The 26,998-nt window shown below is 42.8% G+C and overlaps 1 protein-coding gene across 1 annotated transcript in view; it reads right to left on the bottom strand.

Moving 5' to 3' along the window:
- LOC145399137 (uncharacterized) overlaps positions 1 to 26,998 on the bottom strand; it is a 178,945-nt gene that overhangs the window by 146,249 nt on the left and 5,698 nt on the right. Inside the window, exons 2-3 of the mRNA XM_080271875.1 lie at positions 16,293 to 16,465; positions 11,738 to 11,892 (exon numbers count right to left, since the gene is read on the bottom strand). Coding sequence (XP_080128001.1) covers positions 11,738 to 11,892; positions 16,293 to 16,465 — 328 coding nt within the window. The remainder of the gene's footprint in view (positions 1 to 11,737; positions 11,893 to 16,292; positions 16,466 to 26,998) is intronic.

Below are 26,998 nucleotides of genomic sequence, written 5' to 3'. Positions count from 1 at the left end.
ATAACGAGTATTTCTGAGTATGACATGTTAATCTCTTGCTATGTCTCAGTCTTGGGAAGAGGGAAGGGTTCCAGAGGACTGGAAATCAGGTATAATTGTTCCTCTGTACAAAGGAAAAGGGGAGAGAGAAGTATGTGGTAACCATAGGGGTATTTGCCTTCTTAGTGTGACTGGTAAAATATATGGTAGAATAGTCATTGATAGGGTTAGGCATATGACAGAGGAGCTAGTTGGAGAAGAACAAGGGGGATTTAGGAAGGGAAAAGGGTGTGTAGATCAGATATTTGTTCTAAGATGTTTAGTGGAGAAGTATCTAGAGAAGGGAAGGAAAGTGTATGCTGCCTTCATGGACTTGGAGAAAGCTTATGACAGAATAGATAAGCAAGGTATGTGGAAGGTATTAAGAATATATGGAGTGGAGGGGAAATTGTTCAGTGCTGTGAAGAGTATGTACGAAGGAGCTAGGGCTACGGTGCGAGTGGATGGTGAGCTGAGTGAGTTCTTTGATCTCAATGTGGGACTGAAACAGGGGTGTGTGATGTCTCCATGGCTGTTTGATATATATATGGATGGGGTTGTAAAGGAGATGCAAGGTAGGGCAGTGGATGTGGGGCTGGCCCTAATGAATGAGGGTGAGATTTGGAAGCTTCCGGTGTTGCTGTTTGCTGATGATACAGTATTGTTGAGTGAAGATGAATGGGAGTTGCAAGGTTTGGTGAATGAATTTGGGACAGTGTGTAGGAGGAGGAAGCTGAAAGTTAATGTAAACAAAAGTAAAGTTATGGTGTTTGAGAGGAATGAAGTCACAGAGTGTGCAGTGAGGTTGGATGGTGAGGATATGGAGAATGTGAGTGCATTCAAGTACTTGGGTAGTGTGATGAGTAAGGATGGAACTTTGGGGGATGAAGTACGTGAAAGGGTACAGCAGGGAAGAAAGGTTGTTGGTACACTGAAAGCAGTGATGAGAAATAGGGAGGTGAGTATGGAAGTTAAGAAGTCACTGCATGATGGTATTGTGATCCCTACCCTGACGTATGGAAGCGAGGCGTGGACCTTGCAAGAGGGGAACAAGTCAAGAGTGAGAGCAGTGGAAATGAGTTACTTGAGAGGAGCATGTGGAGTGACGTGGAGGGACAGGTTGACGAATGAAGAAGTGAAGGAACGTTGTGGGGTAGATGTGGATGTGGTTGAAAAGATTAGGAGAAATACACTGAGGTGGTTTAGACATGTGGAGAGAATGGAGAATGAAAGACTGACTAAGAGGGTGTATGTAGGTGAGGTGGAGGGAGGGAGAGGGAGGGGTAGACCGAGGATGAGGTGGAGGGATGGAGTTGAGAGGTATATGAGGGAGGGGGGGGTGAGTTGGGGGGAGGGTAGTCAAGTGGTGGGTGACAGAGTGACTTGGAGGCGTTTTGTCTGCGGCCACCCTTTGCGGGATTAGGGCGTCGGGCTATAGATAGATAGATAGTTAGATATTACTTTTGCACTCCATGTCGATACGTAAAAAATAGATAGACCAATAGATAGCCAGATAGATAGATTAGACAGATAGATGGATATATTGATTAGATAGATAGATGGATAGATAAGTAGATGGACAGACATAGATCAGATAGATAGATGGATAGATAGGTAGGTAGATAGACAGATAGATAGACAGGTAAATAGATAGATAGATAGATAGACAGAGAGAACACGAAGGGGAATATTAACAGCTTCAAACCGATGATACGTTTTATTATTCTGTGTGGTTCGTGAGGATTTTACTAATCACACGAAAAACCTCTTGTACTGAAAATTTGATGAAAGTCGTATTTAACTCGTTCAATAAAAAAATAAATCTGAAAAATAGTCGTCAGGTGGTAGGGAAAATAAACTGAAAAAAGGTAATTGGACGAAGGAATTAAGGTGTATAAAGAAAATTAAATCGCAAGGGAAAAGATGTTGAGAATCCCGCTACGCCGACAAGAATACAGCCTAGAGGTAAAGAGGCGTGGCAGTGAGAGGGGTGAGAAGGAAGAGACTTAAGACTTCCAGGAAAACAACTTAAAAAAAAAAAAAAAAAACACCTGATCTGAAAAATAGACTGTCAGAGAGAGAGAGAGAGAGAGAGAGAGAGAGAGTTGAGGAAAATGGCTATATAATAAGGTAATTAAGTAAGGTAGTCTAATTAGAAATATTGATTACCGAATTTAATAAGGGAAATTCGAGACGGCGGATAATTAACACGCACACACACACACACACACACACACACACACACACACACACACACACACACACACACACACACACACACACACACACACACACACACACACACACGACAGAGAAAGAGACAAAGTAAAGAAGTAAGGACAAGATCAGAGGGAACCCCCATTTATTTCTTTACTACGAAAACTGTTACATTGAACAGAATCTTAGGGAGGCAGCAAGAACACACGAAAATTAGGTCTGAAAGGGTTGATATAGAGTCTGGCACAGAACTATACTCTTTTTACTCTAACTTGGCCTAAAATTGCCTTCCCTCCATCATGAATAAGGAGTCTGAAGTATAGATTAATACTAGAATATGATGCTAGTCACGAAGAAGTGGTATGGGAAGGATATAGGGTCGTTGTATATTTTTTTCTGCCATTGAGTTACCAGAAATTAATTGTAAATGGACGAAAATCTGGGCCAAGTTAAGAGTGAAAGGAGTATAGAAAAAGTAAAGGAGCTGACAGAGACACAAGAGGGGACAAAGACGCCGTGACAGAGAACGGAGGTGTAACATGACCGCGACAGATTCTGCTAACTGTGATTGAACCGCAGAGAGAGAGAGAGAGAGAGAGAGAGAGAGAGATGAGGACTGAGGGAGTTTTGTGTGTATGTGTGTGTACAGATGAGTGTAAAAGAGCATGTGCATGTTTAAAGAAAGGTATGCATGTGTAAGTCAATATGTGCATGTGTGAGTCAGTGCATGTGTGAGGGAATGTGTGTATGTATAAGTAGTGTGTGCATTCGTAAGGAAGTGTGTGTGCATGCATATGTGCGTATCTTAACTCGTGAGTGTATGCGTGAATAAGAGTGTATTGTCATGACTTAGAGTGCGTGCGTTTGTAAGGAAAGTGTTCAGGCATGTGTAAAGGAGTGTTGATATTGCTTAGAGAGTGTGTGTGCACGTGTAAGGGTATCTGTGAATGAAGTAGCGTGTGTGTGTGTGTGTGTGTGTGTGTGTGTGTGTGTGTGTGTGTGTGTGTGTGTGTGTGACTCTGCTGACAAGACTTAAAAGGTATGTGTGCACGTGTAAGTGTGTGTGCATGAAATAGAGAGTGCACGCATGGGTAAGTGTTGACATGGATTATTGTGTGTGTGTGTGTGTGTGTGTGTGTGTGTGTGTGTGTGTGTGTGTGTGTGTGTGTGTTACCCCAGTCCATCCACCCTCCCCTGCACATGTTGACCATCACAACACCCAACCCGCTCCAGTGGCCTTCGTGCTCAGGACACAGTGGGGGGATTCGCTTCCTCTCTCATCTTCACTTCCACTCATCTTCACCTCCACTCATCTTCACCTCCACTTATCTTTACCTCGTTCATCTTCACCCCTACTCCTCTCGCCGTATCCCCACTCATTTTTCTTTCATCCTTCTAATTCCTTCTTCGCTGTCTTTATTCTTCTTTCTTCTCACTTCATCTGTCCTCTAATTTCTCCTTCTTTCCTTCCATATTTTCACCTCCACTCGTCTTCCACTCTCTGCTATCGTCCCCTAAGTGTCTTACTTCCCAATTTTCCTTTCTCTTCTCCATCTTCCTATTTCTCCCTCTTCCCCTCCATCTACATAATACATTTACTCTTAGGAGAGGGACGCCTTCACGTGGTGGCACCCATTTAACTGGGCAACCCGACTGCATGGTTATACAAACGCCTCTCAGCTCATTTCCTGTCTCAATAAAGGAGGATGGTGGGCTATGTGAAAATGACACTTTGATCATGCATACCACTGTGTTCACGTTCAGACGAATTTTGTTGCAACACCAAAACTGAATGCTCTTTCCTCTTCGTCCTTTGTTTTCTCGTCCTTCACCCTCCTCCGTACTTCTTCATCTCCTCCTTACATTCCCCCCCTAATGCTCCCTTTTCCTCCTCGCTAAACTCTAATTTCTCTCCTCTTATCCTCTCCCTCTTTATCCTTCATCTCTTTTACACCTTCGCCCCGTCATGATCCTGTGTTTTCCTTCGTATTTCTCACCCATCTTCCTGCTCTTCCCTCGTTCTCCCTCCTGCTCCCTCCTGCCACTTTCTCCTTGCATATTGTCTTCCTTCTGGCTCTGTTCCTTCTCCTTTTCCTTTTCCAGCATTCACCTGTATATCATCGTCTGTTATTATTTTTTTATATAATTTATCTTCCTGTCTTCATATTCCTCGCTGCTGCCCGTCTTTCCTTTCCCTTCCCTTCTTCACCCTCCCTTCTCTTTCTCCTCTTCTCTTCACCTCGTCCTCATTACTTTTCCCCCTGCCTGTCCTCTCCACCCTCTCTCCTCCCTCTTCTTCACTTCTTTTCTCTGCTTTCTCCTCCCTCCCCCTCTGTCCCCTCTCCTTGTCTCTCTTTTCTTCTCCGTTGTCCGTCTATTCCCAGCCTCACGTAAACAGACATGAAGCACCCACACATTCCAGCAAGTCCTCATCATTGTCCTCGGCGCAGGTAATGATGGCACCTTAATTTTCACCTGCGATATTCCGGCGATTTATTGTGCACTAATTGCGTAATAAAGCCGAATACGCATTAACCCTTTCAGCCCGTGGACATCTTTTTTACTTTATTCCTGCTATCCCCAGACGATTTTCTGTGAGTTTAGAAAGGCCTCTCGTACTGAAGGGGTTGCTGAAGGATTACTCAGACCCCCAGGTCGAAAAATCTCTGTTAGGCAAAATAAAATCGTCTGAAGGAAGCAAGGAAGAAAACTAAGGAAGACGTCATCGTAGTGAAGTGGTTCAGGGTAAACAATGATGATGCATAAGGTGATATTTTCGTAAACTAGAAAAATATTACCTAAAAAAAAATAAATATGACGTCCTCGATCTGAAGAGATAAAAGGAAAGAAGGATGAAAGTTCAGGTTGTAGGGAGGGTGAGGTCTGGTGTGGTGTGATGTGGAAAGTGTGAGGTGTGGTGTCGAGAGTGAGATGAGATGGAGTGTGGTGTGGTGTGATGTGGAGAGAGTAAGGTGTGGTGTGGTGTGTGGCTCGGTGTGGAGAGAGTAAGATGTGGTGTAGTGTGGCTTGGTTTGGAGAAAGTAAGGTGTGGTGTGGAGATGTGGCTTGGTTTGGAGAGAGTAAGGTGTGTGTGGAGAAAGTATAGTGTTGTGTGCTGTTCTGTGTGTGATGTGGTGTGGTGTGGTGTGCTGTGCTGTGCTGTGATGCCGTGTGGTGTGGACAGAGTAAGGTGTGGTGTGGTGTGGAGAGAATAAGGTGTGGTGTGATGTGACGTGATGTGATGTGGCGTGATGTGGAGAAAGGTGAGGTAAGATGGGATGTGGAGTGGCGTGGTGTGGAGAGACAAAGTGTGGTGTTGTGTGATTCTCATGCCGCAGCTGAGCAGCTCCAAACACCTGGAGTCCCTTGTAAACACGTCACGAGGGACACACACACACACACACACACACACACACACACACACACACACACACACACACACACACACACACACACACACACACACACACACACACACACACACACACACACACACACACACACACACACACACACACACACACACACACACACACACACACACACACACACACACACACACACACACACACACACACACACACACACACACACACACACACACACACACACACACACACACACACACACACACACACACACACACACACACACACACACACACACACACACACACACACACACACACACACACACACACACACACACACACACACACACACACACACACACACACACACACACACACACACACACACACACACACACACACACACACACACACACACACACACACACACACACACACACACACACACACACACACACACACACACACACACACACACACACACACACACACACACACACACACACACACACACACACACACACACACACACACACACACACACACACACACACACACACACTGTATTTACCATTCTCACTTTCCCTGATGACCAGCTTAGCGAGGCACTTAAGTCTGTATTCATGAACATTCTTAAGTCCAGGGCAGAATAATCTAAGTTGCTTTTTGAGAATTCGTAATCCCTGTTTCTTAGCGATTTATTTTACATATTTTACTTCGGCTCCTTTGTATATTTTACTGATGCAAACTGTGTCGATATTGAAACGAAATTAGTAATATAGGTGAGTGTAGGTGTCAGGTGCATTCTCGTCGGTAAAGGTGCATTCTCGTCGGTAAAGGAAGCCCCCTAACACCTCATCTTAAGTGATTTAATTTGCCTATTTTTCAGTGAGCGATAATGAAAAAATGTTAGATAGATAGATTGTTTCATGGATATATATTTAGACATAGATAGATGGATAGATAACTAGATATATTGGTAAAGGATAGATGATTAGATGGATAGATAGATAGATAGAAATTTAGATAGATAAATAGATAGACAGGTAATTAGACAGATAGATAATTATATAGATAAATAGGTAAAGATTCATAATATTAAACTGGAAAGAAGAATTGTGTATCAGAAAACTTGGCTCAGCAGCTTTATAACTACGCCTCCTGGAAGCCCTCACTCGACATTGTGCCAGGGAAGTCAGTAGAGAAAAATAAAAAAATAAAAAAATGGTGTACACAAACAAATGAAGTGCCGGACCCCCTTGTGCCTGTGTATGTGTGTGTGTGTGTGTGTGTGTGTGTGTGTGTGTGTGTGTGTGTGTGCGTGCGTGCGTGTGTGTGTGTGTGTGTGTGTGTGTGCGTGCGTGCGTGCGTGTGTGTGTGTGTGTGTGTGTGTGTGTTAAATATAAACTTGGATGTAGCTGCCGAAGAAAAGCAAAAAAAAATCAGAAGCCATATAGTCTTCATTCTTTACAACACTTTATTCTTGTCATTTGCAGACGATTTTATTGAGCTGAGATTTAGAGAAAGCCTCCATTATTTCTTTCACTTCACCGCCTCCTATGCTGAATAAAATCGTCTGGAGGCAGGAAGAGCAAAGGAAAATACACTCCATCAAACTGGACATCTTAATCGTCTGAAAATAACTCAGAAAGGTTCGAATTCTACCTGCCAATGTGAGCGAAAATTTTGGGGTCAGGTGCTCCTTCGGTACGTCTTAGGAATTACGGAACTCCTTGAGAGGTTAAAAATATCGAAATAAGATTTTTTTTTCTCGTGTCTTCAGTACTTTCTGTTTCAAGTGTTTGCGAGGGAGATAGAGTGGGATAAAGGTGTGTGTGTGTGTGTGTGTGTGAGAGAGAGAGAGAGAGAGAGAGAGAGAGAGAGGGGGGGGAGAGGGTGCTGACAAGTAAAAAAGGCAAAAAGAACAGAAACAGAACAAACTGAAAACAGATAACTAGTCAGCCAGGGAAAAGGGGGAAGCTGGAGGCACAGAATTTTGAGGCAGGGACGGGAAACAGAGACTGGAGTGGAGGCAAAATTTGGAGACATTGAAGGGGCAACAAGAGAGGGAGTGGAGGTAGAGTTTGAAGGCAGGGACGGGAAACAGAGAGGGTGGGGGGAGGCATAAAGTTTAGAGGTAAGGATGGGAAACAGGGAGGGACTGGAGGTAGAAGGATTGTTAAGCGTGTAGCAAGGGATTCAGTCAAGTCCCCCTCTATGACTCCTCTTGTTAACTCTGCACAGCCCAGTATTGGCGAGGGGGGCGAGATAGATAGATAGATAAATAGACAGACAGACACATAGGGGAGGTGAGTGCTGCAGTGCGAGGTGTGGAGAAGTTAGAGAGACCGTGAGGAACAAAGAGGAAGAGGAGAAGGAAAGTTGGAGTGAATGAGGTGTCGGGAGAGAGGCGAAATGAAGAGACAGTCATGAGAAGAGTGAGATTGAGTGGAAGCATATGGGGAATAATTAAAGGACAAGAATGAATGAGGTATGAGAGAGAAAGCTTGAGATATAAAGCTGAAGTCAGTGTGAGAAAGGGGGAGTGAGCTGTGAAGAAGGGAGTAAGGATGTAAGAAACTGGGAGGAAAGTAAAAGTGAGAGAATGAATAAGGTGTAAGAAAGAAAGCTTGGGATGAAAAGGTGAGGTTGGTGTGAGAGAGGTTATGTGAGAGTTTGAAGAAGGAAGTGAGGCTTTGGGGAACAAAGTATGAAGTGTGAAGTGGGTAATCCAGTATGAAAAAGAAAGTATGAGAAGGTAAGAAGCTAGTAAGGAAATGAGGGTGATGCAGGAGTGATGTGAGTGTGAAAGTAGAAGTCAGGCGTAGGGGGCAGAGTGTTGCCAAGAGAAAGTGTGAGGTAGTGTTTGAGGTGTGGCGGGATGAATGAAGCGTGAGAGTGAATGATAAAATAAAAATGAGAAATGAGGGAATGAATAAGAGTGATGGAGAAAGTGAGACTGGGTGAGTGAGAGGCGAAGGTGAAAGCAAGACAGACGGAGTGAGAAATGATGACAGTGGGATAGAATAAATAAGTGGGAATGAAAGTGAGATGGAATGAAAGATAAGTGAAAGTGAGGACCTGAATAAGAAGTGAATATGGAAGCAAGATGGAAATGAAAGAGAGGTGAAGGTGATCATGAGGGAGCATGAATGGCAAGTGAGGATGATAATGATAAGGAATAAATGACAAGTGGAAATGAAACTATGAGTACATGAATGGGAAATGGGTGGGCATAAAAGGAGAATGAAAGACTGACTGATTGAATGAATGAATGAACGAACGAGTAAATGAATGAATGAGGACATACTCTGACGATATCGAACGAGAAGAGCGAGTGTGAAAGTGTGAGTACAATAGTGTGAAGCATACTAAAACAGTCACCTTCATGTTATACTTTTTACCTTTTCATTGTTCGACACGTTTGGGGGATTTTTTTTTTTTTTCATTGTTTGGGGAGATATGCCTTTTTTTTTCGTCGTAAGATTATATCTTTTTTATATCCTTTTCTTTTTTCGTCGTTGTGAAAACGAGAGCCAAATCCCAGACTTAACCTTGTTCCAACGGTGGTACAATGCTTTTTTTTTTTTTTTTTTTTTTTTTTTTTTCCACAGTGCGCTCTCTCTCTCTCTCTCTCTCTCTGGCTTTATCTTAGGTCTTTTCGTTTTGTAGTTAGTGAGACTCGTAAATGCTGAAGTGTGAAAGCATGTCTCTCTTAACCTCATTCCAAACTTGACAAGACTTTTCTTTAGTTGATGAATATCCTTTTTAAAAATATCTCAGTTTTCTTCCATTCGTCATTACATAACTGGAAACTGTAATGAGTTGTTAATGTTATACTAATACTTATGTTTTTATAGTTACTTTGATTGTGTTTGTATCTATTCTGTTTTCTGAAATAAAACAACTGCAAAGAGGCATATAATTAGTTTTCCACAGGTACACATCTTACCTGTGCATTAATTTTAGTGAGTTAATAATCCTCTTGCCACGTTTTTCTTTCGTCGTAGTTAAACATTGAGTGTTAAAATTGCAATAAATACTCATCTTTCTACTCTCATTTTCCTTCGTGGTTAAAATGAGGGTTTAAAATTGCGTTCTTAACCTTGGTCTAGCCCACCCTCCTCCTCCATCACCAGTACAGTCTCGAGGGAAGCGTGCGTGAAAGCTAACCACACACCGCGGCTCATCGTGTGTGTGTGTGTGTGTGTGTGTGTGTGTGTGTGAGAGAGAGAGAGAGAGAGAGAGAGAGAGAGAGAGAGAAATATCCTGCCCAGAGTGACAAAGAGATCTGCCCTCGCGAGAATGCACAGGTCAAGGACAAAACAGAAGAGGAAAATAAAAGAGGAAAATAATGAAGCAAGAGATATTGTTTGGATTAATGAGCTTGGCAGATCTTACACCTGCTTGCATCATGTTGTCTTTCTTCTCTGGTTTCTGTCTTTTCTTTTCTTGTATGTGTGTGTGTGTGTGTGTGTGTGTGTGTGTGTGTGTGTGTGTGTTGTTGCTTTGCGTTATATTGGGGTTCTGTTTGTTCTAGCGATGAATGACAAGGAAGTGAGCATTAAGATTTTTTTTTTTCCTTGCAAGTCACTCATACTGTTTACCCCGTCAGCCACGTCCTTTGCATCACCATCATCATCATCATCATCATCATCATCATCATCATCATCATCATCATCATCTTCTTCTTCTTCTTCTTCTTCTTCTTCTTCTTCTTCTTCTTCTTCTTCTTCTTCTTCTTCTTCTCCTCCTCCTCCTCCTCCTCCTCCTCCTCCTCCTCCTCTTCCTCTTCCTCCTCCTCTTCCTCTTCCTCCTCCTCTTCCTCCTCCTCTCCTCCTCCTTCTTCCTCTGTCATAATAACGCAGAACATCATCACAGGTTTTCTTTATACTCTCAATGTTATTGCTTGTGGCTGAGATACAATTCTTGCACCGACTGTAGGATGCACTTGCTGTCTTGCACAGTTATACAGGGTTGTCCAAATATAACACTTCACTATTTCTCGTGTGTTGTGGGTACGGCTTATTGTTATTAGTATTTATCCATTTTCTACGACCATCATCCACTCATTCGATGTAGTGCAGCCTACTTCTTCCCAGAGTCAGGCTTTCCTTTTGGTAGTTATGTTCCCTCCGTCTTAAAATTACGAAGCATACGTCTTTAATGTTGAGTTGTAACAAAAGATTAGAATACGGCGCTAGTCACGAAGAAGTGCTAGGAAAAGGTTGTAGGGATGTTGTGTCGTAATGTTCTGTTAATTTCCCATTGAGCCACGGGAAATAAGATGCAAAGAACGAAAATCTCTCCCAGGTTAAGGTGGACAAACGCAGGTGCTTTATCTCCCCATGTCTCTAGGCTGTGAAGTATTAGGCGCCTCACTCACAGTCCCTCCGGAGTATTGGCCCAGTACACACGCGATGCTCACCCCACTCACACACTCGCCTCCACCACCGTCTTGTCAGGCACGTGTTATAGGCGAGTGTAATTCATCTCCGTTTGCTCTTTGATTTTTACACTGCTACTTAACACACTGCGGCTCCTATGACTCACTCACCAGAATAATATAGTTGAAAATACAGTAATAGAGTTGTTGTTAATGAGGGTAGTAATAAAGTTGGCTAAGCATCTCCCAGTGAGCAGTTTTAGAGACACATTAGAATCTGAATTAATTTTAGACCTTCATTAAATATAAACTCATTTAGCAAGAGGACGTCTGTTATTATATATTCGCGGTATTTTCAAATGAGTTTATTTTACGTAAGAGATTTTTCGAACGGGAGAGCTCAAAACGTAAAAATGGTTGGTGAAACTTTGTATATATATATATATATATATATATATATATATATATATATATATATATATATATATATCAAGGATCGTCTGGTAGTAGCAAAAATAAATTGTATCACGTCTGCTGAGTTGGAGACAGGGCAGCGTGATGGCAGAGGGAAGGATGACTGAGGAGATTCATTTGTGGCCACCCCATCTGGGATTAAGACGTCTAGGTACAGATAGATAGATAGATAGAAATGTAGGTAGATAGGAAGGCAAGTAGAGAGAGAGACAGAGAGACACGACATCGGCTGGGAGAGACTGAATAAAGGGAAAAAAAATCTTAGTACTCACGTGGAAGAGTAGGCTTGGTGGTGGTGGTTGTTGTGGTGGTGGTGGAGGGTGTGGTGGACGGGGTGGAGGGGATTGTGGCTTGGGGTGGAGGGGTGGGGGCGGGGGCGGGGGTGGTGGGGGGCAGCTGGGGAGCCACACCCACCTCCCCAGAAGACCTGGAATGAGATAGTAAACAAAGGGTGAGAGTGGCCGGAATGTAAACAGAATGAAGGAATGCATTGTTTACTTCCGATATTCTTCATTAGTTTTGGGTGCAGTTTCCTTGTGCGGCATAAAATCATCTTCATTACATTAGCTAAAGCATGAAAGGCATTAGTGGTAGCAGTAGTAATGGTAGTAGTAGCATTAGTAGTAGTAATAGTAGTAGCTTTACAATATAATTTAGTATAAATGATGTTTGTATCAGCTTTCTTTCAGGTAAATTGCAGTTGTGTTGCTGCATTTACTTAAGGTTATGATTAATTTCTACGATTTCCCTGACCTTTCTTAAATTGCACAGTTAGATACTTCATATGGCAGAAGTTTGGATTCTGTTGTAATCATTCTGTGTCAGGTAGAAATACTTGTGTTGTACCTCGTACATGTTGTGCCGCTCACGTTCTCTATGCAGAAAGAGAAAATGACTTTAGGGTTAACTAAGGTTCTTTCTTGCTTCGTGTTTTGTAATAATATTTACTGAGTGCTTTATAACCCAGTCATGACATAAAGAGTATGATGGTTAATAATATAATTCTGACAGATAATTCGTCTCATGACGTTATTATTAAGTATGAAGACGTAACTATATGGTATGAACTTGGCATTTGGCGACTCAAACGTCAAATCTTCACTTCTCCAGTGCAGTGACGTTTATCAAGTATCTTCATACACCTGGTGACCTCGTTTAGATTAAGAGTTTTGCATCAGGAGGTGTTAAATATACAAAAGATTACATCCTCCATTAACCACTTCACTACTTGGGAATGAATAATGAAAGCTATGAATGACTCCTATTCGAAAAAAAAATCGCCATAAAAAATCCGGGGGGGGGGGGGGAGATCGAAATAGCAAAAATGTAGCAAAAAATAAAAATGTATATGTGCTGTGGGAAGTAAGCAAAGTAAGATTGTTCGACGGCTCTCTCTCTCTCTCTCTCTCTCTCTCTCTCTCTCTCTCTCTCTCTCTCCTGGCTACCGAATAGACGATTTTACATAGTTTCTGATATATCTCTCGTTGTGGGTTAATGATGGCCCTGTCTAACTCCTCCATTTTCTGTTTTCTCCTAATCTGAATAAAATCGTCAGGAAGTAGCTAAAAGGCGACCTAAATGGCGTCCCTCCTGAACCATTGGCCTGAGAGAGAGAGAGAGAGAGAGAGAGAGAGAGAGAGAGAGAGAGAGAGAGAGAGAGAGAGAGATAGCGAAAGAGAGAGAGGCTGTGAAGATGTTAGCGGATACTTTCTAATCTCGTCGTTACGTCTCTCCATATGTCAACAAAATTGTCTTGAGATAGGAAAAGTGAAACAGAAAATACGTCTCTAGAAATCTGACATCATCTCATTCAGTTTCTGTCTCTCTGATGCAGGGGTTAACCGATACTCTCAGTCCTTTATCAATGCAACGGGTCAACTCTGGGACTGTCTTTCTCAGTCTGCATTTCTCCCTGCCCGTGACCTCCCAACTTTAACGCGGTGTGGCCAGGCAGCGCGAAATGAACGGCTCGTATATCTGGCTTGGTGGCTTTGTGTGTGTGTGTGTGTGTGTGTGTGTGTGTGTGTGTGTTGTATCCCGAGGACGTCTTTTATTACTTTATTCTTGTTATCTCCAGACGATTTTCTTCAGCTCAGGAAAAATCTCTATTACTCTAGGGATAACTAATTTACTAAAGGCCATTTCAAGCCCCTCCAGTTAGAAGAGTCACCACCAGCCTAAATCACTTCATTTTATAGTAGCTAGAAGGAAATAGAAAATAACTTGACCCTATAAAAAACAGAACTTCAGTATGATATTTTTTGAGTTTGGTGACCCCTGACCTGTCTCGTGACCTTTCCCGTGCCACGCCGGCCTCCATGACCCGGGCCGTCTCCAGGATTTATGTAGGGGGGGGGGTTGTGTGTATTGGGAGACGGGGGGTTTGAGGGGGGGGGCTTTATTGGGTGAGGATTAGCCGCACAGCCGAGCGTCCATCTTGCCAAGGAGTGGGGTGGGGTTGGTGGGATGGGGGGTCGGGGTGAGGGTGGGGTGGGGTAGGTGAGGGTTTGGGGTGTGGTTTGTGGGGGTGGTGGGATGGGGTTGGGGTGGAGTAGTGTAGGGGAGGGGTTGGAGTGTGGTTGGTGGGATGGGGGGTGGGGTGGGGTAGGGGAGGGTATGGGGTGGGGGAGGTGGGATGTGGTGGGGGTAGGACAGCAGGATAGTTATAGCTTGTTTTCCCTTACCTTACACAGACCCCTAACCCACTTCAGCCCAGTTGATGGCCAGGTGTAGTCCAGACTGGAGGATTGATTTGACTAGTAACCAAGGAGACTCATTCCTACCTCAGTCACTTATCACGCAGCCACTTAGTAATCGGGTTGTAAAATTGACCCAGTTCCGTCAGACGAAGACAGACCGACAACATTTTACCTCTGCACAATGACGGGCCACATCTCTATTCTATATGTCTATATACCTAGGCTGCTTCCCCCAAGGAAAGGGAGGTAGCCGAGACAGGACGACACACTCCCCATTTACTCATCCATTCAAACACATTCATTCGCATCTTAGCCCCAAAGGGGAGAACGGACAGATCCTCACCGCACAAGGGTCAACTGCGCAATGCAATCAGTGACATCCGCAGCAGGGCCCGACAGCAGAGCTGGTTTACCCCTGCCACATCGTAACAGACCAATCCCCTTACCCACTTCTCAGCTGAATAAAATCGTCTGGTGGAAGCAAGAATATAATGGCTAATATTACTCCCTCCCTGAAATGATAACTGCAGACCACTTTTTTTTTTTTCCTCTAAGGTGAGTCATATCGTCTACTGAGAACAAGAGTTAAGTAGCTAAGATTTCTCACCTGCGGAAATTGTTAGTCCTACTTCCCCTCCCTTCTCTTTCTCTCTTCCTCCTTCCCTTTCTCTCTCCCTTCCTCTCTCCCTCCCTCTCTTCCTCCCTTGCATCCCTCTCTTGCTTCCTCCCTCCCTCCCTCCCTCCCTTCCTCACGTTTACTGTACTGCGTGAGGCCAATTATTAATAAAAAAAGGTAGCTTAGTTTATACCTCATGCTCCTTGAATCTATGTATGTCCTCTTTACTTATTTCTTACTGTCTTCGGGTGATTTTATTGAGCGTGGGGAGACTTTTCGAACTAGGGGGGTTAGATAAAGCCTTAATTAATATCTTTACCACTAGAGACCCTTGTTAAGTAGATATGATTAACTGGAGGTAGCAAGCATGACCTCAAGATTTCACTGGATGATGAGGTTACAGGTTGTTTTGATGAGGATTGGATTTTTCATATTTTAATGGAGACTTTTTTTTTTTTTTTTTTTAAGGGGGAGAGGAGAGGACTTCTATGATCCCTTCCCTTCCTCCCTCCTGCCCCCTTCCCCCTCGTCCCTCCTACCCCTCCTTTCTCCCTTCCTCCTTCCTCCCTCCTACCCCTCTCTCCTTCCTCCTCTCCAAATAACGCCTTCGTCTTTGGCCTCACACAAACCTTTCCCGTGGCTTCCGTGACCTCAAACATGACCTCAGTGACCCCTCCGGCTTGTGACCTTCTCCGTGACCTAACCCGACCTTCCATGACCCCCGACCTGCCCTACTGACTGTGACTTCGCCGTGAAATTACCTCGGTCCTTAGTCAGAAGAGATCTTAACCAATTTTTACGATTTAAAATGTCTCGGTAAAAATGAATTATAGTATCGTTTTTTAGTGTTTTTTTTTTTTTAAGCATAGAAGAAGGAACCAAAGGCCAGAAGCCCGTAAGATTGTTCCCTCCAAGAAAAAAAAAAAAAACAAGATAACAGAGAGCCAGAATCACTTGGTGTTTGGTTGCCGTATGAGTGAAAATAAAGGCATAGTCAAACAGTCCTATAAACAGTTCTATAATTTCAGGAAAGTTTATGATAAGGAGTCAACAATTTCAGTTCAAAAGTGTATGATAACTGTAACAGTCAGCAGTTAAGTAAAAAAAAAAAGTTATGAATACGTGTCAGCTATTTAAGTTCAAGCTTGTTTATGAATACTGGCCCCGACCTCTAGTAACCTCCACTTTGACCTCCTGGCATCCTCGCTATACAAACTGACCCACTTGACCCCTGGTGACCTGCTGTGACTTCATCTGACCATTAATTGGCCAGCTACCCTAACCTCCACTGACCCCCAATCTGACCTCTTGGCTTCCTCGCTATAAATCCTGACCTTCCATGACCCGCCTTGACCTCCTGGCATTCCTCCCTACACACCCTGACCTTCCGTGACCCGCTTTGACCTCCTGGCATCCTCGCTATAAAGCCTGACCTTCCATGACCCCTCGTGACCTCCTGGCTTCCTCGCTATACAGCCTGACCTTCCATGACCCCTGATGACCTTGACTGACCTTAGATTGGCCAACTCCGCCTCGTGCCTGTTCTGCTCTGACCACATGCCGAGGTCGAGCTGGTTCCGGTTGACCCTGAGCACAGCGGAAGTGTAGGCTGAGTGTTCTGTAAACTTGCACAGGAAGTCGTAAGGAGGGTGGCCGCAGTCGAACAGGTAGCAGGCATCCTTGCGCTGTAGGGGGAGGATGGAGGGATTAGTATTTTTTATTTTTTTCATCATCGTAATCGTCATCGGAATCATCATCATCATCATTTTTTCCCAGATGAAGTCGTGTTTACTCTTCCAGTTTAATAATCTGTGGCACTGATATCAAGGCACAGATCTCTCTCTCTCTCTCTCTCTCTCTCTCTCTCTCTCTCTCTCTCTCTCTGTCTCTCTCTCTCTCTCTCTCTCTCTCGTGTATGTGTGTGTGTGTGGTTTAGTAGTCTGCCTCTTTAATATGGACGCTGGTGTGTACCCAAGTCAGGCAGGCGGTAGGGTGGTGCTTGCTGTGTTTAGTAAGTGGCCTTGTTCTCTGCACTTGTTTTGGTTAAGTGTCTGGGGTAAGTGTTCTGGGATTAGTAGTGTGGCCTGAAAGATTAAGTGTGTAGTAGGATTAAGTGTGTGTGGTTACGGCGATGTTGGTATGTGAAGCAGAATAAAAGGAAGGGTGACCAGTCTTGTGTTGTTTTGAAATAGAGAAGTGTATGTGCAGTGGTTTTTTAGAAGATGGAAAGAAGTATATATATATATATATATATATATATATATATATATATATATATATATATATATATATATATAAATAAGGAAAGGTGTAAGGTGGACGGAAGTGTTGGGACAGGTATGTGGTTTTCTTCCGTGCACAACATTTAGGACACGTGTGGGGTTTTGTCCTTTGCATCTGAATTAGGACAAGTACTCGTATGTGGCTTTGTCTTGTGCACCCGAATACAGTAGGAAAAGTATGTGGCTTTGTCCTGAGCATCTGAATACGGACAAGTATATGGTTCTCTCCTGTATACGTGGACTGTTAGGGGCGACACTAGTTTTCGACAAGTATACCAATAGTGTCTGGCTTGTTTGGTGTGTTTTAATTTCAAGAGACAGTGGTGTTTTTTGGCACAAGTCTGTAACCTTATCCTGTTCACGTGGGTCTTAAAGAACGAAAGAAATATTGAGAGAGTCAGGGGCGTATCCAGGACTGGGGGAAAGGGGGGGGGGGTCCTGCACCTTGTATACCTCCAGGACTCACAATATTGACAGAGATGGGAGGGAAGGGATACAAAAAAAAAAAAAAAAAAAAAATTGGAGGTATGGTTTTGCAGACACCCTCTTGAAAAAATAAATAAATAAATAAATAAATAAAACTTGGAATGATCTGTAAGGAAGGTTGTGCACTGACGTTTGTATGTCATATCCATTGAGAAGAAGTGAGTTTTCCAGGTACCCCCCCCCCCCATGCCCTTACCACGTCTCTGCCAGGACGGGGGGTGGTTGGTGAGGGGCAAGGGGTGAGGGGTACGTGAGGAGTAGGGTGGTAGCGGACACGAGGTATGGTCTAGACTGGTGTGGACTCGCAGTGGGTCTTTCCCCTTTAAAGGTATATATTGCAGGTTGGGGGGGGGGTCTGTTTTGTATTTCAGCCACATTCTCTTTATTTTCCTTTGTTTAGTAATAGTATAATAAATATTTTTGAGTTTTTACCAAGTTTTTTTCTTCGTTAAAGTCTACAAGAAAGAGATTATATTGTGTGCTGTCTGAAGTATGGGTAACAGTTTCTTCTTATTGTTAGTAAATTGACCCCTTCACTACGATGACCCCTGATTCATTTTCTTCCGGTCATATCTAAGCGATTTGTGCATTTTGGGGGAGAATTTTCGAACTGGAAGGAATACCTATAGGTTTCATTAACTCTTGCACTATGAGAGGTCTTTTTTTTTGGGGAGGGGGGCTAAAAAAATCACCAAAAAAAGAAAAACGAAAGAAAATTACGTTTCTGGCTTGGTAATATTTACTTCTGAATATTTGAACTCGCGAATATTTGAAGTCGTGAATATTTGAACTCGTAAATATTTGAATGTCTGAATATTTGAACTTCTGAATAATTGAACCTCTGAATATTTGAACCTGCGAAAGTTGAGCTCGTGAAGTAGCAGTAAAGGAAAAAAAAATCTATTAGCAGTAAAAATAAAGTATAAATAACGTCCTGGGGCTGAAGGGATAAACTCGTGAATATTTTAAGTCGAAATATTAATCCAGCCTAAAACACGGTGCTGGGGTGTGTTGAGGGCAAATAAAACCTTCAATAATTCAGTCCCCCTTAAAACTGATAGGCCAGACACGGAATACAGAAGGGGAGATCAAAGTGTGTGTGTGTGTGTGTGTGTGTGTGTGTGTGTGTGTTGGGTACATACCTGTCCTACATATACACATCTGTCCCATTTATACACCTACCTTACAGACTTTACACACTTGTCTTATATTTACACATCTGACTCACATTTGTGGATCATATATTTACACACTTGCCTCACATTTACACACCTGTTTTACATTTACACACCTGTCCTACAGTATATACCTGCCTTATATTTGCAAAACTGCCTAACATTTACATACTTGCCTCACAAAACTTTCTATAAAAAGGACTTTTTTTTTTTATATAATGAATGGAGGAAAGAAAAACAAAGGAAAAAAAATAAGTCCATGTGCCTAAAGGCATCCTCCATTCATAAAATACTTATAACAATTGGATATAAAATTGAGAGGATTAAATGTATGTGAGAAGCAACTCCCAGGAAGTGAATTCCAGAGAGCAGTAGTTCTGGGGATAAATGAATTTTGATAAGCAGAGGTTCTGCATTGTGGGGGAGAGAGTGTGAGTTCATGGGCGCTCCCAGCTGCCCGAGTATTTCGGGAGAAAATGTGAAGGGGAGGCACAATTGAAGCCAGTTCGTTAGAGCACTTACTGTAAAAATATCGATAAAATAGTGCTAAAGAAGCAGCATCTCTACGTACTGATAACGGAGGAAGGTCCTGCGTTATTGCAGGATTATTGATTAATCTAATGGCTTTATTTTGAATTTTGTCCAACTGCCTCAATGCAACCGCTCCACATCCACTCCACAGTGGTGAACAGTATTCGATCTGAGAACGCACATGACTTTTGTATGTTGTGGCCATCTGCTCGTCAGTGAAGAACTCACGAACTCTGTACATAAGTCCCAGTTTTTTAGAAGCATTTTTAGCAAGGGATTTAACATAAGCTGTCCAGCTTAGGTTGGGGTTTAGAGTAACACCTAGGATATCAATTGTAGTGGATATGGGAATATTGTCATCATTTAAAATTATGTGAGAGTCTGAGGGATTTTTTCTATTGGAGAAATTAATGTATTTAGTTTTTTGAGCATTAAATGAATGCAGACATTCACCCTTTGGCTCTTTTTCTTTTTCTTTTTTTGTTCGTTTGTGTGTTTGTTTGGATACCTTACGTTTGCATTCAACTGCTTTGCTTTAATACGTCCCATATTTACATTCCTGTTTCCCCTACTTACAGATTTGTTACACCCCTTCACACCTGCATGAATTCAGCGTTATTTTACGTCAATACATCTTTCCAATAATCATCTGTCTTCAGCACCTGCAACGCCATCATTTACCTGTCTTATGGCACCATACACCTGCCTCTCATCACCACCTGCCTCACATCAGCACACACCTGCCTCACCGCAACACCTCTCTCACACCAACACCTGTCTTTTCTCTTACATGTTCCCAACCTCAAAACACACCTGTCTTGCTAGCACTGTAAGAATCATCATAAATATCTTTTTGTAAATATAACCTGTTGCATATGAAGGTTTATTTGAATTACGTATTATTTTCACTCACTTTCCTACCTGCAGTTCTTTGACACGATTTTGGAAGAGTTTGTAATTGTTACGAGTAAATACGGAAACACAGACAGGTAGAAAAGGTCAGAATGTCCCGTAAAGGTTCCATGCTCTCATTTTACACCACCCACACTCAACCCTCCCCCCCCGTCTCACGCCCCTCTCTCTCACTCCCCCTTTCCTCCCGCTCCCTTCTCCCCCGCTATCATTCACTGCTCCCACTCCTTCTCTGCCCCTCTTCCTTTCCTCCCCATTCCTCACATCCCATTCCCTTACTCCCCCTCTCCCCTACTTTCCTTCTCCCTCCCTTTCGCACCCTCCCCCCCACTTTCTGCTTGACTTCTGTCCCTTCTGTATCCCTCTCCCTTTTTTCCCCTCTCTCTTATTCCCCCTCTGCTTCTCCCGCTTTGCTTTACTCCTCTACTTCTTCAATCTCCCTGTCCCCCACTCTCCCTCTGCCCCAATTCTCTCCCCATCCTCACCCTGAACTCCCACCTTTATTATTGTCCTTATCACCTCACTCATATCCAGTCACTTCCACACCCCTCACTCATGTCCTCTCACTTCCACACCCCACACTCATATCCTCTCACTTCCACATCCCACACTCATGTCCTCTCACCTCCACACCCCACACTCATATCCTCTCACTTCCACACCCCACACATATTCTTTCACCTCTACACCCTCATATTCTTTCACCCTCTCACCCTCAGTTATTCTCATTCGCCCCTTCTTCCTCTTCCTACTCACTTCATCCTCCTCCTCTATTCCTTTAGTCTTCCTGATGCTGTTTCATTTTCATCCATACTCTCATTCTTCCTCATTCTCGTGCAGATTTTATATATACTGTCATACCTATTCAGCTCTTTAACCTCATTCCTTCTTCTTCAGCTCTTCCTTTTCACACCTCTTCTTCCCCCAGTATTCCCTGATTCACATTCACTATTCTTCATTTTCATGCTCGCATTCTCTTCCTTTTTCATTAAGGCTCTTTATTATCTGTTCTAACTTCTAACCACATCCATCTCTGTCCCCCCACACTACTCGCCTTCCTTTATTTCTTAGTCAACCCCTCCCTGCTTTATTTTTTATCTTTATTGGCATCTTTCTTCATTCTTATCAAAGGATTTTTTTTTTCCCACTTCCCACGTCTCTCATATGCTTCATCCTTCATATCTCCCCATACTGATTTTCTCCCTCATTTTACTGTCACCTCAGAGTTCCTTCACATCCCTAACCCACCTCATCTCAACACCTCATCTATACACCTCATCTCCACGCCTCATCTCCACGCCTCATCTCATCACCTTATATCTTCACCTCATCTCTACACCTCATCTCTATGCTTCATCTCTTCACCCCCCCCCCCTTTCTCCACCCCATCCTACAAGCCCATTTTTCACTACCTGCTACACCTTACCTGCCTGTTCACCCCCACCAATATCACCCTCCCCATCATCCTTTTATCCTGCTAAATCACCCTACCCATTACTCCCCTCTTTCCTTCTCCCCTCCCCATCATTGCTTCCCATACATCTTCGCCCTCACACTTCATTTTCCCTTCCTCTTTCCTTAAACTCTTCCTCTCCCGTTCCCTCTTCCATCTCTCTCTCTCTCTCTCTCTCTCTCTCTCTCTCTCTCTCTCTCCTCTCCTCTCCTCTCCTTTCCTCTCTGTCGCTTCCTCTAACCCCTCTCTCTTCTTGCTTCTCTCTTCTCTTTCCCCTAAGCCCGCATACCATCTCTTCCCCCCTCATTCCTCCCTCTCTTTCCCCCTCTCTTCTCATCTTCCTCCATTCGTCTTCTACTTCTCTTTCCTTCTCTCCCTCTAAGCCCGCATACCCCCCTATCTTCCCCCTTATCCCTCCTTCCTCTCTCCCTCATCAGCACCCCCACTCCTCCCCTTCTCTCTTCCCTGCTATATTACCCTTATCTCTCTCTCTCTCTCTCTCTTCTCCCCTCCCGCACCCCTGCTCCTCTCTCTTTCCCCCTCATCAGCATACCCCCCACTCCTCTCCCTCTCTCTTCCCCCTCTCTCCCCGCCTTCTCCCCTACCCTCAACTCTCACAAAGCCCCTCGCCCAATGTTTGTAAGCAGGGTCTTCTATAACACTACAGTCTTCTCCATAGGCCCTCGCACTCACTGAAAATAAAAATGGTGATAGGAATTGAAATCTTGGCTGTGCTGTACTTGGCAGCGAGGGAGGGAGGGAAGGAAGGAGAGATGAGAGAGAGAGAGAGAGAGAGAGAGAGAGAGAGAGAGAGAGAGAGAGAGAGATGGAAATATGAGGGGTTAGCCTTCATTAACCCCTTCATTACGAGAGATCTTTCCCAAGCTCAGTAAAATCCTCCACAGGCAGGAAGAGTACGCTAAAATAGGTTAGTCGTAGTGAAAGTGTTAGTCCAAGTAAAATTAGCGCGTTAAAGAATGTTTCCTATGTATTGCAGTATCTAACTAGAAAACACTCAGAGAACGCATACCTCTGCCAATGATCCGGATCCGCCTCAAAATTTAATCAGGTCTTTCTTGGCCCATGGCCCACCCTTCCACAAAATTTCACTGAAATTCGTTGAGAAATTTTGGAGATGTCGTGTGGACAGACAAACATAGGTGAATACATAACCTCCTCCAGTTTCGTTGGCGGAGGTAAACAAAATCACCGTCTTTAGCAGAAATGAATACTGAGGAATGTGAGTTGAAAAGACAGCAAATGTTAAACTTGAGTGACTCCATTGACTGCTTGTATGTTACGAAACTGTTATTGCTGTCATTATCCTATTGCGTGTTTTATTTATTTATTAATATATGTATATTGTTGGAGAGTTTACGACATGGGCTTCGGACAGCGGCAGAGATGGTCAAAACTTTTCTTGATGTCCACTTCCACTATTGCTCATAAGAAACTCCCTGGCTTTTTTGTTTTTTATATATATAATCAAGAGGTTTCCATTAGTATTACAGCGGCTGAGGGTTAAGTCATGTGGGGTAGCTAATCCATTACGAAAAAAAAAAATGAAGATCGTTCTGTGTAGCCCAAAAAATCAGAGAAAATAACAACTTCCATTTCTAACCAGTCTCTCTCCCACGCAACAAAAGGTATAGCGTTTCGAAGCTTGGAAAGAATAATGTACGTATATAATGTAAGCTTATTTCTGTATACTTTTATTTCTGTGTAAGCTTATTTCTGTGTAAGTTTATTTCTGTGTAAGCTTATTTCTGTGTAAGTTTATTTTTGTGTAAGGTTATTTCTGTTAGGATTTATTTATATATGTCTGTACCAAATTATTCCAATGTAATCAAATAATAGTCTAATTTAATGTGGTTTCTTTTGTTGCAGGTAAATACGTTGTGCAATACCTGGCCAACACCTGTAAGTACCAAATTTATCCTGTCTATATCCAATCTATTGTTTGACGTTCTCTATTTCGTCTTTTGTTTGTTGTTTGTTCTCTCTATTCAGTCTATTGTTTGTTCTCTATTCAGTCTATTGTTTGTTGTTTGTTCTCTCTATTTAGTCTATTGTTTGTTGTTTGTTCTCTATTCAGTCTATTGTTTGTTGTTTGTTCTCTCTATTCAGTCTATTGTTTGTTGTTTGTTCTCTCTATTCAGTCTATTGTTTGTTGTTTGTTCTCTCTATTCAGTCTATTGTTTGTTTGTTCTCTATTCAGTCTATTGTTTGTTGTTTGTCCTCTCTATTCAGTCTATTGTTTGTTGTTTGTTCTCTCTATTCAGTCTATTGTTTGTTGTTTGTTCTCTCTTCAGTCTATTGTTTGTTCTCTCTTCAGTCTATTGTTTGTTCTCTACTTAGTCTATTGTTTGTTGTTTGTTCTCTATTAAGTCTATTGTTTGCTGTTTGTTCTCTCTTCAGTCTATTGTTTGTTCTCTATTTAGTCTATTGTTTGTTGTTTGTTCTCTATTCAGTCTATTGTTTGTTGTTTGTTCTCTATTAAGTCTATTGTTTGTTCTCTCTGTTTAGTCTATTGTTTGTTCTCTCTATTCAGTCTATTGTTTGTTGTTTGTTCTCTATTCAGTCTATTGTTTGTTATTTAATTCAACTTGACCCACTTTATAATTTGTTGTGTCTTCAGTCTGTGGTTTGATATCAGTGGGTTAATTGGCTATTCACAAAATTCTTTACATCCCATTTATTGCCTCGATTATATAGTTCACCTGTGTTCAGAATTCATCTCGCGTTTATCAGAGAGAGAGAGAGAGAGAGAGAGAGAGAGAGAGAGAGAGATTCGAAACCCTCTGAAACACGTAGCAGCAGAGATAAGATTTTCACTGCATTTCACCAGTTGTCAATTTTTCTCAGACGAAACGTGGAAGAGATTATTATTATTATTATTATTATTATTATTATTATTGTAATCATGTCTAATATTTTCTGAGATTTGGCTTCTCAAATTTGCAAGGATTTTCTGCATATGAGTAAAATATTAGCTTGTGGGATTTACTTGGATTTTTTTTTTTTTCCACGAGTAAAATCAGGTACCGGTAACCAGGTAACGTTCTCGGGCTGATAGGGTTGAAGGGAGAAAATAATAGGAAAAGTATCAGAAGTTATAATAGTTTTTCATCAGAGTTACGTAGCTGAAGGTCTTGCTCCTCACTCTCCCCTCCACCAATACTCCTCCTTCACGACTGTCTTCCTCCCTCCGGACGATTTTATTTGTCTTGCGAAAAATCTCTCGTTGTGAAGGGGTCAGAAACTATATTAAAATCTACCTGAGAGGAATAAAATCGTCTGTTGTTAATAAAATAAGTAAATAAATAGATAAATAAAGTATGATGGTTTTGTAGTGAGGGAGTTAAAATGAAAATCTGCTAAAGGAGGAGATGCGGGAACTTCAGGGCCCTATAGTTACTTCTGTTCATATGGTGTGGTGTGTGAGGGTGGTATGTGATGTGGTGTGGTGTGAGAGGGTGGTATGTGGTGTGGTGTGATGTGGTGTGGTGTGAGAGGGTGGTATGTGGTGTGGTGTGGTGTGAGAGGGTGGTATGTGGTGTGGTGTGATGTGGTGTGGTGTGAGAGGGTGGTATGTGGTGTGGTGTGAGAGGGTGGTATGTGGTGTGGTGTGAGAGGGTGGTATGTAGTGTGGTGTGGTGTGAGAAGGTGGTATGTGGATTGGTGTGGTGTAGGTGTCAGTAACGTCGTAAAAGTCTACGGGAATGAAGCACCTCGCATCATAAAATCCTTAGTGAGAGCCAGACGGACAGGACCGCTCCTAGATATGCCCCCGCCTCAAAAGTGAAAGAAAAAAAGGAAAAAAAAAGAAATATACTCCAGAAATAGGTAGACAGTGGAAAGTCCCAACCCTCACTTCCCTCCCCTTCCCTTCTCCCCTCTCCCTTCTCCCCTCATACACTGAAGCCTTATGATGACACTCACCAGTCACACATTTTTTGCTCCCCTTTGTAGACGAAATATAGGTGAAAAGAGCGTTGATATCTGAAACAACGTATTTAATGCAGGCGGGTTCGTAGTGCATCGTTCATTTTCATATCGTTTCGTCATAGGCAGTGCTGGACGAATGTGGAGTTGATTGCCATGGTTACCGTCTCTCTTTCTCTCTCTCTCTCTCTCTCTCTCTCTCTCCACGCACCTCATGTAACACACTGAGTCAGCCGGCTTTAAAATTCAGACGAGGAAATGATAGAGGTCACGAGAGGTCACACTAAGCTGCTACTCCAAAGGTCAATCACTTAGGTCACCCCAGGTCGTCATCAGGTCATGCATCTATTATTCCTTGACTAGTATGAGGTCAGAGTATGTGGTCAGTTCAAGTCATACTCGAACAAGGTCACGGGGTCAGTTGGTCAGGTCACATGTCAAATAGTTCGTCAGGTCAGGTTCGAATCAGGTCACCAGGTCAAGCTAGGTCAGTCCAGGTCAAAGTCCGCTCCATCTCGTCTCAGGAGTTTTATCTGTGCATAATATTCCCACCCCAGCAAAACACCATCCACTCACCTGATAAACCACGGGGGAATTGGGATGGGGAGGGACATGGGAATTTTATCAGGCGGTTTTACATTATTATCTTATCCCTTTTCGTGCAGGGCTATATTAGAATTATCTTACAGGTCTTATTCCAGTTCTGTAGAGGTTGGAGAGTATTGACCCGGAAATAGTAACCTCTTCAGTGCGAGGACGTCTTTTTGTTGTTATTGTCGTCGTCGTCTTTGTTGTTGTTGTTGTTAGTAGTAGTAGTAGTAATATATTCTTGTTATGTTATTGTTTGGTATTATTATTATCGTTATTATTTTCATTATTAGTATTAGTATTATCATCATCATCATTATTATTACACATTTCCTACTACTTTCAGACGCTTTCTCTCATCAGTGTAAAGACTCATATTAAAGTGATTGTCGAAGGGTAAATCGAACCCATCCAGCTCTGAAAATCCAAAGCTGAAGGAAATCGTCTGAAAATGACGTCCTCGGGCTGAAGGGATCAAGTTGGTGTGAATAGTTGGCTGTAATCCTGAACAGTTTCAGTAGACGATTTTATTCATCTTAATGGGAGGCATCAGAGTGTGGAAGGGTTGATGGAGACTTTCAATCCCCCGTGACTACAGTCCCCCCAGGGTTTTACAAAAATCGTCTGGAGATAGCAAGAATAAGCGATAAAATAAGTCACCTGATGGATGGGGTCAAGTACGATTAGGTCTATTTTTTTTTTATTCTGGTTACGGACGATTTTATTCAGCTGGAGAAGGACGACTGTGGCTGCGATTAGTGTATTTGTATTTGTTTATTTGATTGTGTTTTTGTTTAATTTTATTGCCACCAGACGATTTTTCTTAAATTAAGGGAGGATCTCTTG

The sequence above is a fragment of the Coenobita brevimanus genome, chromosome 47, assembly GCF_032717465.1.
Source record: "Coenobita brevimanus isolate Jiangsu-jjx chromosome 47, ASM3271746v2, whole genome shotgun sequence".
In the NCBI taxonomy this organism is placed as follows: domain Eukaryota; kingdom Metazoa; phylum Arthropoda; class Malacostraca; order Decapoda; family Coenobitidae; genus Coenobita; species Coenobita brevimanus.
The sequence above is the reverse complement of the archived record's forward strand: the minus strand, read 5'-3'. Positions and strand labels throughout refer to the sequence as shown.